This window comes from Alnus glutinosa, chromosome 1 (assembly GCF_958979055.1).
Source record: "Alnus glutinosa chromosome 1, dhAlnGlut1.1, whole genome shotgun sequence".
Classification (NCBI taxonomy): Eukaryota; Viridiplantae; Streptophyta; class Magnoliopsida; order Fagales; family Betulaceae; genus Alnus; species Alnus glutinosa.
In genome coordinates, this window is record NC_084886.1 from 46,087,462 (window position 1) to 46,104,791 (window position 17,330).

General features: G+C 39.2%; 1 protein-coding gene across 1 annotated transcript; it reads left to right on the forward strand.

Moving 5' to 3' along the window:
• The first annotated feature begins 264 nt into the window (after window positions 1–264).
• On the forward strand, window positions 265–9,640 carry LOC133853034 (glutamine--tRNA ligase-like). Its single transcript, XM_062289571.1, has 23 exons — window positions 265–591; window positions 983–1,033; window positions 1,401–1,472; window positions 1,624–1,723; window positions 1,940–2,035; window positions 2,405–2,466; window positions 2,588–2,689; window positions 2,799–2,891; window positions 3,536–3,688; window positions 3,770–3,825; window positions 4,921–5,011; window positions 5,098–5,184; window positions 5,623–5,820; window positions 5,903–6,001; window positions 7,070–7,201; window positions 7,302–7,438; window positions 7,532–7,631; window positions 7,711–7,806; window positions 8,133–8,233; window positions 8,313–8,418; window positions 8,539–8,628; window positions 8,746–8,875; window positions 9,344–9,640. Exons 1-23 carry the CDS (start codon window positions 454–456, stop codon window positions 9,436–9,438), a joined length of 2,385 nt encoding a protein of 794 aa, XP_062145555.1. The 5' UTR covers window positions 265–453; the 3' UTR covers window positions 9,439–9,640.
• The last annotated feature ends 7,690 nt before the right edge of the window (window positions 9,641–17,330 follow it).

Genomic DNA, 17,330 nt, shown 5'->3' on the forward strand with positions numbered 1-17,330 from the left:
CATCTTGCCACATAGGCAAGATGATGAAAAATTATATATTTAGGTGGTAGTGAATCATTACTCATATATTATAATAGATTCCACCATATTAATTATGTTAATATTATGTTAACGCAATTGCTTGGAGCACAAGCAAAATAAAAAAAAAAAAAAAAAAAAAAATTGCTGGGAGCACAAGGCCGGGGCGTGGATGGGTCAATGGTGACCCGGTCCTCCTCGCATTTTCCACCACAGTTAGTACAAATATCGCGTTGATTTCCACATTCGACCTTGACCTTCAGAATCTAAATAGAATCTCTCGTCCCAAAAACGCTAACAACGCCCCCACAGATTCTCTTTATCTCTGTTGGTTCTTACATTTAAGGATTTATTAGGGTTTTTCGGTCAGTTTCTCAACCCGCCTCACTCCCAAACATTGACGCCAAGTCACGCAGTCCGTCACGTTCTGAGAGAATGCCGGGGAAGGATGACAGCTCCGATAAGGAGAAGCACTTTGATTTGTTTCTCAAGATCGGATTGGACGAGCGAACTGCGCGAAACACCGTCGCCAACAACAAGGTCACGGCCAATCTTGTTGCTGTGATTGACGAGGTATTTGAACTTTTCCATTTCCACTCACACAATACAGATTCGATTGCTTTAAGGTTTCTGCTTCCATCTGTTTGGTTGCCGAGAAAATTGAGGAAGTGAAAATGAACTTGCTAGAGGTTTTCGAGTTTTAAAGAATGATTGAAGAAGAAGCTCAGTCAAAGTTGAGATAATCGGATTGGTTTTTTTGGAGCTAAGAATTGAATTTCTTATGTTTTTTCCCCTTTGTTTTCCTGGAGTTCCTTCTCAACCAAACGGAGCCTCCCTTGTAGAGATTTCTTTTGTTATTGCCAATCCTGGAAGCTATTTGTTTATTTTATGTGTATGCATGTCTTGTTCACATACTTTCGAATTTGGTGATTTATTTTTGCTTCTTTTTTTTGGTGATTTTCAGGCCGGCGTCGCTGATGGATGCAATCGGATCGTCGGAAATCTTCTATACATGGTAAATTAAAATTTTGAAACAATAATTTTGCTGTGTGTTTTGTTGAAAAACATTTCCTCGAAAAGTTTAAGACTTGGTGAATTTTGATTTCTTGAAAATTTGCTTCCGGAATTAGTAGCTGTTTGCACGTGAAGTTAATCCTCTTTTTGGCAAAATACAATTCTGGTCCCTGAACTGTTTGTCATATTCTAATTTCACTCTTCAGTGATTGTTTTAACACGGTCCTTGAAATTTTAAAAACGCATCAAGTTACCCTTACTTACGCGTAGTGGAGAGATCAAAATTGTGTTTTGACCTTGAATTAATTTTCCGTCAACACCATTACGATTAATCTATGACATTTTGCTGTGTGCTATATGCGGGACAGGTTGCTACAAAGTACCCAGCAAACGCTCTTGTGCATCGCCCAGCATTGCTGCAATACATTGTTTCCTCAAAGGTTTTGTCTTCTAAACATCAATCACGACTTTGAATTTTATTATTCTAACAGTTGCTTTTGGTCTCATGTTTGCGGAGTTTTTATGGGATTGATTTATTTTAGAAAAGTTTCTGGATGTAATATTATTCTTACACAGTTTCTGCTTTTGCAGATTAAAACTACAGCCCAGTTAGATGCGGCTCTTTCATTTTTTGGAGTTGCTGCTTCGGAGGATTTCAAGTTGAATGAATTTGAAGAAGCATGTGGTGTTGGTATGAAAAAAAGGCGCATTCTTTTGACATGTTTTCGATGTTTAGGATGTTCAATGCATTGTTTCTTATTGTTTTTCATATATCAAATTCGAGGCATTCATTCAGTTCTCAGTTGGGAGTGTGAGCTTTTTTTTTTTTTTTTTTTTTTTATATTTTTTAATAAAAAATGTCCTGCTTCTTTTTAGGCATTGATAACTTCATTGTTTTTGCAACCAGGCGTTGAGGTTTCGGAAGAAGAAATTGAACGAGCTGTTAATGAGGTTTTTGAAGAGAACAAGAATGCGATTTTAGAGCAACGCTATCGTACGAATGGTTAGTTATTTTATTTATGTACTTTGATTTCCACACTTATTAAATGGTGTATCATATTATGATATAGACGTATTGTAAACACTGTTACATGCTCTGGATCATTTTGTGAACAATTAATTTGTTGTATGTGTGGGAGTGCTGTGGAGGTGTATCTGTCCATTTGCTTTGTTTAAATGCATGACTTGTCAGCCTTTATTTATTTGTCCTGCCCTCCGGTTCATGCTCTGTGATCCTATTCTTTTTTTTTATGATAACTTATTGAACATGCACGCCTGTTTCTATATCTTGTTGTAAACATCTAACCTCTTCCATTTATGCTACACAAACACATTCTGTTCAGCACTTAAAACTTTTTTTTTTGGTCTCTAGTGGGTGAATTACTAGGGCACGTTCGGAAGAGGCACCCGTGGGCTGATCCAAAGATTGTCAAGGTAATGTTCTTTTAATTTTATTCAAGTTTGATAGGTTATCAACTTAATTTAATTCAAATTTCCACTAAGGCCATTCTGCTTGCAATTTTTCTTCTTCTTTTTTTTTTCCCCTCCATTGCAGCAATTCGTTGATGCAAAGTTGTATGGCTTACTTGGTGAAAGGACTGCAGCAGATGATGAAAAGCCAACCAAAAAGAAAAAAGATAAGCCTGCTAAAGTAGAGGTGGAGACATTTGCGGGGATATTTTTATTTGTTTTTTTTTTTTTTCCCATTTGCCTACTCCCTTTTAAAATGCCACCAATAATTTTGTCCACCCTTCATATTTATGTAGGTTAAAACCGTTGCTGCTGTTACTCCAGAACAGCCATCTGAAGAAGACCTTAATCCCTTTTTGATATTTCCTCAACCAGAGGAAAATTTTAAGGTAAAATAATTGTCTATTTCTAATTTTTCTCTCTATTATGATCCCTTTTCCACTGTTCCTATTATTTGCTCATAGCTTCTTATTTGGTTTGGTGTTATTTGACTGTGAAGCTTTTCTAGCACTTAAACACTTATATAAGTTTATAAAATGTTAAAAAAATTGTAATATTTCTTTGCAAGCTTGTGTGATTTGGTATGATGATTATAATTTGTGAATTACCAAGAAGAGTAAGATAAGAAATAAGTTAAAAGGTTGGCGACATTATATTTTTATGATCATCATTAGTTATCTATGTGGAAACATCCTTTTCTATTTATTGTAGTGATATTGAAAAGGATGTAGTGATATTACTACTGAAGGGTTGATAATTTTTCATTGGATTCTTATTATTGTTGAATAATTCAGGATTTGATGCTGTTCACTAACCTACCATTGTTTATGATATGTAATTCAAAACTGATATCAAGCTCATACATATGTTGTTGTGACTCTGACTTATAAGCTAAGCAGTTATCAAGTTCATGATTGTCTCTTCTTGCTGGCTATAGTTCCTTGTATACTTTTGAGTTCAGCTTTCCATGTCATCACATCTGCACCTCTGCATAAGCATTTTTCTATGATATATTAAAATTCTCGTGTTTCAGGTGCATACTGAAGTATTTTTCAGTGATGGTTCTATCCTGAGATGTTGCAATACAAAGGAATTGCTTGAAAAACACTTAAAAGCAACGGAAGGAAAAGTTTTAACTCGCTTTCCTCCTGAACCAAATGGGTATCTACATATTGGTCATGCCAAGGTAAATAACATAATTAAGTTAGATTAGCTATTTGTTTAGATTGTGGTTGTTCCTCATTCTAGTTATATTTTGGTTACTCAGGCGATGTTTATTGACTTTGGCCTAGCAAAAGATAGAGGTGGAGGCTGCTACCTTAGGTGAGAATTTCGCACTTTGCTCCTGTGATATTCCCTCTGTGCTGCAAAAATAGTCCTTTTACCAAGAGCAAAAGTTTTAATAAAAAATTAATAAAATACTTTTCACCTACTGGCTTTATAATGTTTTCCATTTTTTTTTGTTTGTTTGTTTGTTTGGAAAAGCACGTTTAGGCATTTGTAATTAATGTGAAAGCAAAAGTTTAATTTAGGAAATATATGAAATATATCTTTGACTTTGGAAGCATGGTCAAAGATTTTGGGATGTCTAAGAAAGGAAATGTGGTCTACCTTTATGGGACAGAGGAAGGATATTTTTGGTGCTAACAATATATATCCTTCTTTTCGTTTGTTTTTGGGAAAAGATGTTATGAATATTTAATGTTCAGTCAACTGTCTTGAGTGTTTTTAATCCAGTTTAATGGCTTGATGTTTCAAGTGCACTATCTGTAATATAGATTCAGATTATAAAAATGAAAACAATCTTGGTTTCCAACATTTATGTGTTTTTGAATCTTTAAATGCATGGTACATGAATTGGTTTGCATATAGAAGCCAATTTTCATACGATATTGTTCTGCTGTACTCCTAACTGGCATGTTTTGGTTATGTAGATTATAGTTGGTAATGTTTTCATGCATCAAAGTTTGTAAATTTGTTATATTTTCTCCTATCAAGGTTCTGTTATACATATGCTGGCATTAGTCAAAGCTTCTATTTGTTGGTATATTATAATCTGGTTGGTCTCCTTGGGCATGGTAAAGTAGGACTAGGAAATATGGTTCATGCAGAGCATTAGTGTCAGATGGCCGAAAACCTACACTCTGTAATTAAAAGAACTTCAATTTACTCCCTTAAGAAACTAAAAGAATGCTGTTCATACCCTTTTTTTTTTTTAATTTTTTTTTTTTTTTTTTGTAATATGTTCATGCCTTCCTTGTTAGTTTGCTACAAGATGGTGATTTTTTTGGTTTATTGTTTGTTTCAAATGTTATAATCTCCCTTTGAATTTTCCATATGCTCTTTAAGAATTGAAAAGAGAAAATAAATTTCTAGTTTCTCTTGCATCTGTGTTTGATCCCTGATTTGTCGCACTAGGTATGATGACACAAATCCCCAAGCCGAAAAGAAAGAGTACATTGATCATATCGAAGAAATTGTCCGGTGGATGGGTTGGGAGCCCTTAAAGGTATAGTGGTTTCTCTCCATTGATGGTGTATCCTCTGTTGTGCTGCCCTTAGTTTTGGCAACTGTTGAATTTGCTGAATTTTGCAGATCACTTACACCAGTGATTACTTCCAAGATTTGTATGATTTAGCAGTGGAGCTCATACGAAGGGGTCATGCATATGTTGATCATCAGGTTGTTGTTTGATAATTGGACAAAATACTTATAATCTAGAAATTTAGAACATTATTTTCTTGTTCTATTTGCTATGAATTAGTTCTTACTGCAAGGGTGTGCTGCAGTGCCACTTCCAGCTAGGATTTGACTCATCCAAGCCGAACTATCAATTTTATGGCAAAGTTGATTGCATGACTTGAGTGATGTAGTTATGTGTAGTAACATCTTTTTGTCCCATTCCTCTCTGCTCTATTCTTCTTTTCTTTGGTGAATGAAGGGCTGTAGCTGAGGCTGCTGTTGAGTTCTAGTGTTTTGTATTTTCTTTAATGGAATTTGATTGGGAAAAAAGGAAAAGGAAAAGAAGAGTCTATGCTTGGCACTTGTACATTGCTTTCGTGGGATTATTTTCTTAATCAATCTCGATAAAGTTCCTGACTCTCTGAATATTTGTTTTAGACACCCGACGAAATAAAGGAGTACAGGGAAAAAAAGATGAACAGTCCTTGGAGGGACAGACCAGTTGCAGAATCTTTGAGACTTTTTGATGATATGAGAAGAGGTCTTATTGAAGAAGGGAAAGCAACATTGAGGATGAAGCAAGACATGCAGAGTGATAATTATAATATGTACGACCTTATTGCTTATCGTATCAAGGCAAGTTTGCACCACTAAACATCTTTGATTACTCAAACTTGTGGAGATTGTATTCAATGGTCCGGATTTTCTTTTTCTTCAGTTTACTCCTCATCCACATGCTGGAGACAAGTGGTGCATCTATCCCAGTTATGATTATTCTCACTGTATTGTGGATTCTCTTGAGAATGTTACACATTCGGTATGTCTCCTACCTTTGATAGGTATTATTTCCTGATTCATTTGTAGAAAAAATTCAAGATTTTTATTGCTGTCTAAACTATCTAAGAAACTTGTCTCGCCTTTTTAAAAATATTTGAGAATGCAAAGCATCCTTTGGTGAATTAAATGATGGGTTATTCGAAAAATTAAGGTCGAATTTTGTATTAGTGATCTAAGAACAGATTGGATTACTTGGTGTTGTTGGTCGTTTATTTCTTGTGATAGCCACCAGTTTTTGAAGCTCCCATAATAATAACTGGATTATCCTGTTTGATAGATGTCAGAAGATTGATAGATCTTTAGATAAGTCTTTCCATGTGATTTCTTGTTGTGTAGCCTGATTTTGACCAAAGGAAAGACAGATATAGCCGTAGCCAGATTAGTTCTGGGTTTTCATGAAGCGTGTTCTAGATTTTTTTTTTGGGGAAAAGTGTGTTCTGGATTTAACTCAGTTTAAACAATTCTTTTTGTTTTTCCTAACTTATGGTTGCTGGACATTGGACTTTGCATGCCCTTCAAAAAAATTTGTTATAGGAGTTGCCTTCCCCTAGCCTTAATAAAGGTCAATTGGTTGCTCTTTGTTATGAAGCTTGTTTTATTATTTATTGCAGCTGGTGCCTGCTTCGTTCTTGTTACTTGTTATGTGTTGGAAAGTGGGGTTAGTGATGTTATGTTAACTTCCTACCCTTGTTTCATTGTCGTTCATTGACTTTTTGGGCCTGAAGGTAACACAGTTTTCTGGTAACTGGTTCCTTTTATGGTGCTATTAACAGTTTAAGTTTGAAAGTTTGGGGTTTGTTTGCTTTGAACAAAACATCTCTGAGGTCTGTTTTACTTTGATGCGCGAGTCTCTTCATAAAACATTTGCTTATTGGCTTGTTGGAAGCCTCAAATGCTGATCAGCTAATATCCATAAGTTATTTTGATGCACACCCTTTTGTGTGCAATAGAAGGTCTGCACCATCTGATTTTCATTCCTGACAATCAATTGTATATTCTTTGAAAAGTGTGTCAACACTTTTAATCAACTTTCAGATGTTTTATGCAGCTGTGTACACTTGAGTTCGAAACACGTCGTGCTTCGTACTATTGGTTATTACATGTGCTTGGCCTTTACCAGCCATATGTATGGGAATATTCACGACTGAATGTTACTAACACTGTGATGTCAAAGCGTAAGGTGAGTGAGAACATGTATGTTGAAAGCTTAAAAAAATGTAATCTTATCATGCCCTTCTTTTATTTATTCCTTAATGATTGAATGTGGTATATTTTTGCAGTTAAATCGATTGGTAACAGAAAGATGGGTTGATGGTTGGGATGACCCTCGCCTAATGACGCTGGCTGGTTTGCGTCGTAGGGGTGTGACTTCAACTGCAATTAATGCTTTTGTTCGAGGAATTGGGATCACTAGAAGGTTTAATGTGTTGTGGATATACATTAGAACATGGAAAATATGTAAGATTTATGATGCTTTGTTATCTTAAATATGCATTTTCTTGTGTTACAGTGATAATAGTACAATAAATTTGGATCGCCTTGAGTATCAAATAAGAGAAGAACTAAACAAAACTGTGGCTCGCGCAATGGTTGTGCTACATCCGCTCAAGGTTTGCATCTTGTTTTGCACAGTTTCTAGGATATGTTTTTCACTCAGTGTATCACCACTGACCCTTTCTGTGTTTCAAGGTTGTTATTACAAACCTAGAAGCTGGCTCAATAATAGATCTTGATGCAAAGAGATGGCCTGATGCTCAAACAGATGACGCATCTGCCTTTTACAAGGTGACATTTTAAGAATAAAATTATAGTCATATTTTTAGAGAATAATACTGCTGCTATTAAGACTTGAACAATCAGCAAGGCAACATATCATTCTGTGTTGTTAATTCATTTGGGAACAAAAATATTTTGTCAAGTGTGACAAGTGTACGATTGATCTTAGTACAATAATATATATGTGGTTTTCTAATACAATGCACTAACATTAGTTATGAGAATAACGTTTTTCTATTTCAATTGCTAAGTTCATTCTAATGAAAATCCATATTTTTCTGCAAATTGCAGTTTGTAATCTGTTACTGGTTGTGCTTTTTGCTGCTTCTCCTTAGGTCCCATTTTCAAATGTTGTATACATTGAACATTCTGATTTCCGGATGAAAGATTCAAAGGATTACTATGGCCTTGCTCCTGGTAAATCTGTGCTACTAAGGTATGTATATTGCCAGTTATCTGCCCGTCAGATTGAGCAGAGATGTGCTTCATACTCAGAATCCTTTTTGCTGGTGCAGATATGCATTTCCTATTAAGTGCACTGAAGTTATCCTAGATGACGATAAGGAGACTGTTCTAGAGATCCGGGCTGAATATGATCCTTCTAAGAAGACAAAGCCTAAGGTTTGCTGTTATGCTGGATTTCCTTTTTAAAATGCAAAATTAAATTGGTGCTTGCTGGTGAATATATTTGTCATGGATTACCTAGAATAATTTTTTTTGGTCCACTTATTTATTATTCAGGGTGTTCTTCATTGGGTAGCTGAATCTTCTCCTCGGGTTGATCCACTCAAGGTGGAAGTTAGATTGTTTGAAAGATTGTTCCTTTCGGAGGTTGGCAAACATATACCATCTAAGGCTGTCTTATTCTTCTCTCTCTCTCTCTCTCTCTCTGTGCTTTGTTTTTGAAAATATGTTGAATGTGTACCTGTGTTCTAATTGTTTTGTCAGAACCCTGCTGAACTTGATGATTGGCTTGCTGATCTGAACCCAGAGTCCAAAGTGGTGGTTCCCAATGCATATGCTGTATCCTTGCTGCAGGATGCTGCAGTTGGGGACAGATTTCAGTTCGAAAGGCTTGGTAGAGTCCAGAACCCTTTCATTATTATTCCTATATTGGATATTTTGGTGATTTAATTGTAAAATAGAAAAGAGCTGCACTTTGCATGGCATAGATATATTTGTGCCTCAGGTTCTAATGTAATGCACCTGCATAAAGCACTGATCCTTCTCACCTGAATGGCCAAAAATGTTAATCTGGATTTCAATTTTTCACGGTTGGTGAGGGTAAATTCTTAAAATGGGTCTTTCTATTCCAAATTTTATCCAGTTGGGGGTTATCATTTCACCAAGTTGGCATTTTGTCCCCATTGGGTTTATGCATATTGTTGGCTTCCACCAGCCATGGTTATTGTCTTAGCCAAGACTTGCAGCATTTGTTGTCACTTCGTCTCTCTGTTTTATGACTTTGCCATGTTTCTTCTGAGTGCATTCTCGAATCATGTTTCCTTTCCTGTTTGATTGTATGGTTCTCTATCTGCAATTTCAGGTTATTTTGTGGTTGATAGAGATTCCACCCCAGAAAAGCTCGTCTTCAATAGAACAGTCACACTAAAAGACAGCTATAGCAAGGTTGCGAAGTAGGCTTTGTGCCCTTGGAAAGCTTAAGATGGAATGTGGCAAGCAGGAGGTACAATATTTGGAATATTTTGTGTAAATTATTCAACAAATTCTTCTCCACATTTTACTAAATACACTATACGTCATGGTTAGTGAGCTCTATGCAACTTTAATTTCATGCACTGAATATGTGAGAGAATCTATTGAAATCCGTTTGTTACGTGTTTCCTTGAAGAGTCCTTCCTTTTTTTTTTTTTTTTTTTTAAATCATTCTAATTTCTTGAAGAGTTCTTTGTTTATGGATAAAACTGGTTTCTGGTTTTGGGGATTGGGCCTGGTGCTTTTCATCCGCTAACATGATGCATGGAATTTGCCTCGTTTTGGAATTAATATTCATTTTCGTGCTTCTCTTTTATATACGCGTTCATAAATTTCATCTTTCATCAGAACGGGGGTGGTGGCTTATTATTTAAGTGGCTGAGCAGGTCTAGCTTCAGTAATACCTTGCCCTCGACCTGTCTAAGCTCTTTTTGGTTAATGCCACTCTATGGCCTCTCTTTTTGTTTTTTTCATAGGCTAGGTGAAATTTCATTAGACATAAAAATAGATACACGAGTTCGAGGAAATTGCCTACAAAGTCAGACAAAACAAAAATGAGCCCCTCTTAGGTCTTAACTATAATCCTTTTCACATTCCTTTTGTCGGTTTTATTTTTATTTTTTATTTTTTTTAAGATACAAAGTTGCCGTTTACAACAAAAAATAAAAAGCACAAACAGAATAGGGCTTGGGCAACTTAAAATTTAAACTATGAACGTAAGTATGCGGGGGTAATGTTTTCGAAGGTGCGATCCCTTTGGCTCGAGGCATGGATGCCACAAAGTTAGGGTCACCAATGAGGTAATATCATTAGTTACTGGGAGAGAGGGATACAACAAATAAGCCCAGTAAAATAAACAAACAAACACAAAAACATCAGCAGCAAAGCTGGCGGGGCTGGCAGGGTGGTAGCCATCCCAGGAGGCGCGTGAGAACCATATGCCGCTCAGGGAAGGCCTCTCAGCACTAGGAAGCGGCGGAATCGTCTGGAACCACCGGGGGTTGGTGCGGAAAGTGGAGGAGGGAGCTGTCGGAGGAACCACCAGGGGTTGGTGCAGTAAGTGGAGGAGGGTGCTGTCGGAGGCTCCACACGCCGGTTGAGTCCATGAGCTTGCTGGCGCTTGGGAAGTATGCGCTATCTTCTAGGTGACGGAGGAGATGGGAAAGACCACCAGCGGACTCCAGAAACTCCGGCGAACACAGTGTTGAGGAGTATGTCTTGAGAGAGAGGATGGAGGTGAGTAGATATAAAACCCAAAAAACGATTCCAAACTCCAAACCTTAGTAACCCAAAAACATGGTGGATGAAGAGGGTAGAGCCAAAAGTATCTGCTGGTTGAAGGAAAATCTAGGAAAAGTAGGAAAGGGGTGAGGATAAATTTGGTGCAAAGCCAGCTCGGTTTCTGAGAGATAATTCTCAAATTTATTGGGTTATGGGGTTGGGTGGTAAGCTGTTTGGGGAACGGGGGATGTGGATGGGTAGTAGGGAGCAGAGGGGAGGGAAGCATTCCCTCCCATGGAAAGAGCACCGGCAGACGAAGACGAAGGCTAAAATCCTAGAGAGAGTTGAGAGCTTCTCTCTCCTCTAGTCGGTATGTTGTGGTCCTTCTCTTTATAATATAATGCACTTAAAAATAAAATAAAAATCATTCCTTTTGTCGTTTTTATTTATGTATCTTGATCTTCAATTAGAACACAAACTCTTGCCCACTTTTTTCTTCTTCCGCTATTATTTTGCCATCAAAGATATTTTTTAATCAATTTTGCCTAGAAAAGCCGCCTTTCTAGATGGTATTTCAATGTCCAAGAAATTCTTTGTAAAATTGTTAAAATGAAAATGCTCTTTTTTCTTCTTTTTTTTCCTCTCTCTCTCCAAAAGTAATTTTCAAATGATGTGTCATCATTCTATGAGATGGTGACACATTTTTAAAAATAGTAGATCTCATCTATTATTGACACATTATTTGAGAATAAATTTTTAAGAAAAAAACATTTGATAAGTGTAGCATTTTTCTAAAAATCAGTTGTTGACTCAATACACAAACAAATCAATTTTGCCCGAGAGTTGCTGCAGGTATAAAGAGAAGCTTACCAACAAATTTACAAATTGATGTGGAGCTTTATACGAGGCTCCATGTCAGTTTAATGCAAAAATAGTAAAAAAAAAAAAAAAATTAAATACATAGGACAAAAATACCATTCTCATTTTGGTTGAATCTAAACGCCGTTGGAAATCCAACACACTGGCCAACCACGACCCCAACCAGCCCAGTGGAAGCTCGACCAGTGGATTCGGTCGACGAGGACGAAGTAAGGGAACGACAGCGGCATGGGTTAGTTTCTAGTTGGATTTGGGTTCAGGAATAGACGGTAGGCCGGATTTGGATTCGGGAAGGACGATTGATTCTAGGCTGGATCTGGGTTCAAGAAGGCTGGATCTCTGGCCGTCGGCGAGATTTGGTGAGCGTGGGTATCCTGACAGGAGATCCGGCCGGATTTCTCAAACCCAAGCTAGCCAAGCGTGGGTTTCCGGTGGTGAGAGGTGAGAGAGAGAGTGTGTCGGAGAGAGGGAGAACGACCGGCAAGAGGGGAGAGTGCCGGAGAGATATTTTGGACTGGTGAAGAGAAGGGCATTTTCGCCTTTGTATAAATGCCATGTCAGTTTGTAAACCTCCATTTGTAAAAAATTAAGTACCTCTAACATTTTTCATTTTGTCCTTCTCCACATAACAAACTCCATTCGAACCCCCCCCCCCCCCCCCCCCCCCCCCCCAACCCATCACTTAACCAAACGGAGCCCTCCCTCCTTCCTCCCCTTTGTTCCTCTCTTTTCTTCTTTTTTCTCTCTTCTTTTGTGGGAAGTGGGAAGATGAAAGTTAAAGATTTAATGTCACATTTTTATCTACCTCTGCCATGCACGCTTCTCTCCTTTGGCTTCCCCGCCCCTAGATCTACCACGAGCCCCCTCCAGCTGCCCTCTCTCCATTGGCGCATGGGCTCACGTGCTGCTCTTTATAGTAGAGCATCTAGTTTCAGATCTTGTTAAGAGCTAAACTTTACCTCATTTCTCAATAAAGCAGGAATTACTCTCTTTTGTTTGAGGCTATAGTGGAGTATGCCTTTTTGACATCATCGATCCACCCTCTTTTCAGGGATTTATGGGAAAATTACACTTTACTCTCATTATGTATTTATTTATTAGCGATTTGACGTTCAATGTTCAATTTTTGATAAATGATCCCTAATGTTTACCACGTGTGTCAATCTGGACCTTTCGGCCACTTAGTTTGTCAAAAGTGACGGAAATGAGATCAGGTGCACCAAAGTTTCAAAATTACCTTAGATCAAAACGGTGAGTTTCACATACAACCCCATTTTCGTTATTTTGTGTGGCAATTCAACTGGTTGCCACGTGCGATTCACCTAGGGCACCCATGACTGCATGTTAACAAGTCATCGAGGGAGGCGGAGAAGACACCAAGGTTTTCAACTCACAGAGTTTCTGAGAAACATAATGCGACTGGGTAATGATCAGTTTGGCTTGGAAAGAATTGAATTGCTTGAAAACTTCAGCCGAAGTGTAGAACGAGTTCGCGGTGGTGGCGACTGCACCGAGCATCGAAGTGTGAAGGCTACGATGATGCAGCTGTGGAGAGGAAATCTAACTATCTAAGTTGGTGCAAGCGTCAACCTGTTCTTCCACATCTTCATTTTCAAGATCATGTCTAAGCAAAACTTCACCTTCTTCTAGGGAAAAGCTAGGCAATGGGGTTAAAAGGACGGTGCGATTCTAGCCTGTAAGCGTAATTGTTGACGAAGATTGTCGGCCTTGTGCGCATAAATGCCTGTACGAAGAAGAAGACTCGAGTACTCTAATACCGGTGTCAGTGCCAACCGCGTGGAAAATCGGACGATCAAAGACAAGAAAGAATGAAGAAGAGCTCAAGCTCTAGGTCCTCGAGAAAAGCCGGCGCGTGGAAGAACATGTTTGTTATAACTTGATCAAACAAATTACAACAAATGAAAACCGAATACATGGTCATTACGCACGCTTATACAGTGAAACCCGGGTGTAATATTTCAGAACCCAGAGAAACCAGAGGCCATTAACATTCCTCTGTTCACCCCTGTTTTACCCAACCAAAACAGAGGCCAACACTGTAACAATATTTTCGGTTACCCCTCATGTTCAGCATGCATGGGTAATGGGTTGTCCATCAAACTTGTGATTTTATAGACAATTATTGGACGGTCCATCTTCCCAGGCTATGTCGCAACGGAAACATTGCCATTGGTGTACGACAACACCTCCCTGTTTCAAATCTCTCAGGCGCACTAGGCAGAGATCGACAGACATGGGTGGTTGTGTCTCATCTGAAAAAACAATTAGCAAAGGCGGAGGTGGAGTTGGAGGAAAAAGAGGACAAAGACGAGATTGCAACGAAAAGCTGCCCGGCCAAGACAACAAAGCAGCCAATCCAAGCCAAGGCTGTCACCTTCCAGAACCCCAGCTGCTTCCTTTGCAGCTACGAGTCCCTGTCCATCGGCTCGTGCGAGCCCCACTTGCCCGGCGAGGAGGAGCTACAAGCAGGCCATATCTACTTCCTCATGCCATTCTCTCGGGCCCGCCAGCCCCTCTCACTCCCTGACTTGTGTGTCCTGGCCATTACGGCCGCCTTGGCACTCGGTAACAACGACGTTGACTTCTCCGCAACCGATTAGAAGTTCATTTCTCGGTGATGACCAGACCAGGTCCATTAAGTCACTCTCACTCAATACTTCTTTATTTTTATTTTATTTTTATTTTTAAATTGATTGGGGAACGTGCCATTGCCGAACTTGCTTGAGGGAGGCCTATCTGGTGCTTTAGAAAACAATAAAAGGATCGAAGAAGAATAGGCAGGCCTACGTGGTCATCGGTGACTGGTCTCCATATTTCGTTGCATTAGTTACTGCTTCTTCTATATTTGGCTTTTGTATAATGTGTGTGCAAATTTAAGCAAACAATCTACATCCTCGTCCTCGTCGAAGTCTATATATGGTACTGTTGATAAAATAACCTTCCCGAGAGGGGGAGGCTTCTTTCCGAGCGGTAGGTCCCGGACGCATCACGGCTGGCGAAACCTCCTTCCCGAGAGTAGTGCCCGACCGGTAGTTGTCGGATACTCCGATAACCGACAAGTAGTAATGATGACAGTACAGATAAAGGAGATCGTTTAGGTGGCTGAACCCCCCAAGATCCGGGATTTCCTGAATCGCCATGCTCTGTCATTAAAAAGCCCACCTGCCCATCGCTGTCAAGAGTGTACTTGGGACCTGTTTGTGCACAGGGAGTCACTGTTCCCTAAAAGCCGGGATACTCCCACCTAACCTCAAGGGCAACCACCTATAAATAGAAAAAATCCAGGTATTAAAGGATACTAGTTCAAATTCAATCTTTTTCTCTCTAAAAAACCCTCGTCTAACTTGGCCGTCGGAGGAGGACCACTGGGGAAACTCACTGTGTGTTCTTTGTATTTGCAGGTCAATCGGACACACTCACCTGTAGCAGGGCTTACGTCACCAGCTGGAATCAGCATCAACAGTAATGATCTTTTCTGAGGGAGTGTGTCCAGTAGAGAAGACAAACAGGGTTGCTGTGAGAGGTGTCCAGTGGAGGAGGTGGCACTGGTGGTGCTGGAGACCGATGACCCATCATTGTCGGTGATGACTTTCCGAGCATGGTTTCTGGGGTTGACCTGATCATGCGTCCTTCTTATCTTCCTCAGCACCTTCTTCACCCCCGACCATCCTCATGCAACGGCCATCCATTGGAACCGAATGATGCTGTACCCACGGCCATCCCTGAACCCGTGAACCCACGACCAGAAAGAGAGGTTTAATGGAGGGTGATGAAATGGTGCTTGTCTTTAGCAAAACGTAACTAACTGATCTAGCCGGTAGATTTTCCTTCGTTCCGGTCCAAAAATGAATGGCTAGGTGTAAGAAGGATGTGGTAGTGATCTAGTTGCTTGGTTCATAAATTGGTTGGTCTGGTTTGCAGGCTGACTGCGGTGGCTGGAACTGGAAGCGTATATGTGTGTTTTGGCTGGTTTGCAGGAGAGGATAACGACGTGGTGGGATTGGTTGCGGGGAGAAGGGGTTGTTGAAATGGTGTGCTTTGGCTATTAAAAGAAACGGTGTGTTTTGAATAGAATGGGTGATTTTGAAAAGTTAAGCTTTAAAAGGTCATGTGCGTGACACGTGACATCGATCTTTTCCGTAACTTTTGACTAGCTAAGTAGACGGAAGGTCCAAATTAACACACATGATAAACGTCAAGGGGGATTATCTATCAAAAATTAAATATTAGACATCAGATCGCCAATAAATGAATACATCAAAAGATAAAATGTAATTTCCCCGCGATCTATTTATCGGATTGCATTACATACAACCATCATGGCGCCCTCTTTGCCTCTTTTGGTGGAGGAACTATGAGACCAAATTTATTTGGATTCATTTTTTGTTTTATTTGTATTTGTATTTCCTTGCACTGTAATGACTATTTTTAGGGCGTTTGTTGGAGTCTCGACCCTATTCTGTAGTTTTTATTTATTATTTATTTATTTTTTTTGTTTTAATGGAATAGCTTGGAAAAAAGAAAGGAAAAAAAATAAAAATAAAATTTGAGTAGTCGACCGTACGTTTGGTTCAGCTTTATCTCTTAATCTCTAATCATCAAATCAGAGGAGTCTCTGTCTGACATTGATCAATTTCAACAGTACTGGGAAGTCTGAAATTGCTCAAACAATCAATCACTTGACTCGATAGACGAATAAACCAATTTTCAACAATCTGTACGATGTGATACAGTTCTCTCTCTTATTTTCGAATAATCGAGCACCGTCTAGAACCTTGTCTACGTTGGCCGGGGACCCAATTATAGGTTCGCTTAAAGCCGTCACCGTCCATGGCTTTTTCCCTTAGTTATGGGCATCCTCCGATGAGAGCTTACGAGAGGAAAGTTGGCATCAAGCAATGGAGATGAATAAAGAGACCAATCGAAAAGAGAATCTGGAAAAGGAACGCACACAAGCAATTTGCGTAGACAACCCCATGAAAATGGGAAAAAAAAACCAACCAAATTCCACTATATGAAATGAGTATCACAGTATCAGTGCATCTCTCTCGATCCTCCCTTAACAACTCTCATAATAAAGCACGTCCAGTGGGGTGTTGTTTCAATATTGAAGAACGAAGACAAAGGTTTCTGTCTATACAGCTTCGTCCTTAGACCCCTGGTTTGTGGGGGGTTTTCCAATGGTGCTTCAACCTTCAAGAAACGCCGTAATAAAAATATGTGCGTTCAAGATTACGAAGAACTTGGTTGAAATTGAGAATCCAATCTTACGATATCATTTTCTTTGCCGCCAATAGAGTATAAGATTCAATATCATGGTAGCTAAACCCAAAAAAAAAATAAAAAAAAGAAAAGTGGGAGGGGGGGGGGGGGGGGGGGGGAGTGGAGACAACAGATAGGCTCACAAGCACTCGCCAATGAGACCCGCCAACGGTCAAGTTAGAGGAGGAAGAACTTAGGTATTTGAAAGGTGGATGTCAAAAGCATGTAGTTAGACGAATTGTACCTGATTCCTTTTTTATAGGCTTCTTTTAGGTCTGACGCATTTTAAAAGCAAGTGACTAGGCATCAGAGAGGAGATCTTCTTTCTTTAGATCGTTAAAGTAGCTGGTGATGTATGTTGTGAAGGGGAATCTTTGTTGACGTGCATTCCCAGGGGGCCGGATCACGTGGGCGTGGGGGGGAGGAGGGGGTTG